Source organism: Pygoscelis adeliae, unplaced genomic scaffold (assembly GCF_000699105.1).
Source record: "Pygoscelis adeliae isolate BGI_AS28 unplaced genomic scaffold, ASM69910v1 Scaffold197, whole genome shotgun sequence".
Lineage (NCBI taxonomy): Eukaryota > Metazoa > Chordata > Aves > Sphenisciformes > Spheniscidae > Pygoscelis > Pygoscelis adeliae.
The window spans coordinates 2,782,453-2,783,871 of NW_008825105.1; the positions used below are offsets into that span (position 1 = coordinate 2,782,453).

Genomic DNA, 1,419 nt, shown 5'->3' on the forward strand with positions numbered 1-1,419 from the left:
CCGGGACCCCCCCCCCCCGCCCCGTCATCCCACCAGGGGACCGGGGCTGCGCACCTGCATCCCCAGAGAGCCGCAGCCTGGGCACCCCCAGCGAGACCCGGCTCTGGCTGCGTTTTGCACAGCAAGTGCCGTGACTTTGTCACTTGGAAATTCAATTCCTCCTCGTTGGAGCTGCCAAAGCTGGACTCCACCAGACCCTGTTTTCAGGGGACACGCGGCCCCGATGCCAAAGTGGGGGCTGAACGCGGCAGGATTAATCCCACAGAGCCGCTTTTCCCTCCATCAGCTGAAAAGCTGACGCGTTTCGGGAGCAAAGAGCCTCTGTCAAACCACCTCCGCTTTTCCCAGCGCCCCGAGTGTCGGCTGTTTCGCAACAGGCAGTGGCTCTGCCTGCACATCCCTGCCTGTGTCCATGACCCCGTCCTCCCCGGGACGGCCGGGCGCTGCTCTGCTCCCTGCCTCCGATTAATGAAGCCTCCTCTAACGAGGGGAGAGGGCTGTCTCCACTCCCCTCTCTACCTTAAATGCAGATACCCAGTATATAAGAGCAGGTTGTTGGAAGGCGGGAGGGTTGCGCAGGGGTTTGGATGGCGAACCGGGAAATCTGGGTGCTTTTTCCTGCCTTAGCGCTGCCTGCAACCTGGGGTGAATCACAGGCACCCTTATTTCACCTCCAAAATCCCTGGGGAGCAGCACCTGGGTGCGTGGCAGGGCGATGGGAAAGGCAATGAGCGCCGGGGTCGTCTGCGGGGGCGGAAGATGCTGCGGGATCACCAAATATTATTGCCTTCCCCCCCGCCCCCGTCCGGCCCTTGTGCTCTGTATCCAGGGTGTTTATTAATTTGGGGGCTCCGTGACCTCGTTACTGCTGTGTGAAAAGCCAAGGGCGATTTCAGTGGGCTCTGCAGGGAGGTTTGCACCCACTGCCTCCCAGGCTGCGGCGTGGGGACATTTGGGTGGCGTGGGGACATCTGGGTGGCATGATCCCCTCCAGCCTTTTAAACACCGGTCCCTCACCCCAGCCGCTCTCTCCCCTCTCCGTGCAGAGACGTGTGCTGTGAACAACGGGGGCTGCGACAGCAAGTGTCACGACGCGGCCACGGGCGTGCACTGCAGCTGCCCCATGGGCTTCATGCTCCAGCCCGACAGGAAGACGTGCAAAGGTAGGGGGGTGCAAGCGGGGCCGGGGTGTTCACTGCTCACCCTTTGTGTCGTCGGTGCCCTTGGAAAAGGCTCAGTTTGAGCTCGGCTCGACGTTGCCCACAGCATTCGCTTGCTTGGTGCTTGTATCCGTGGGGTGGGGACGGGGATCACCCCCAGGCGCGAGAACTCAGCCGCCTTGCTAAAGGCACCATGGTCGGCCCCGCTCCCCTGGGAAGCCTATGGGGAGGAGGAAAGGGGGGGTCAGGTCAAGTCGGA

The 1,419-nt window shown here is 62.3% G+C and overlaps 1 protein-coding gene across 1 annotated transcript in view; it reads left to right on the plus strand.

The window, feature by feature from the left end:
- Window positions 1-1,419, plus strand: part of SCUBE3 (signal peptide, CUB domain, EGF-like 3) — a 38,154-nt gene that overhangs the window by 27,099 nt on the left and 9,636 nt on the right. The window contains exon 7 of the mRNA XM_009327472.1: window positions 1,047-1,166. Coding sequence (XP_009325747.1) covers window positions 1,047-1,166 — 120 coding nt within the window. The remainder of the gene's footprint in view (window positions 1-1,046; window positions 1,167-1,419) is intronic.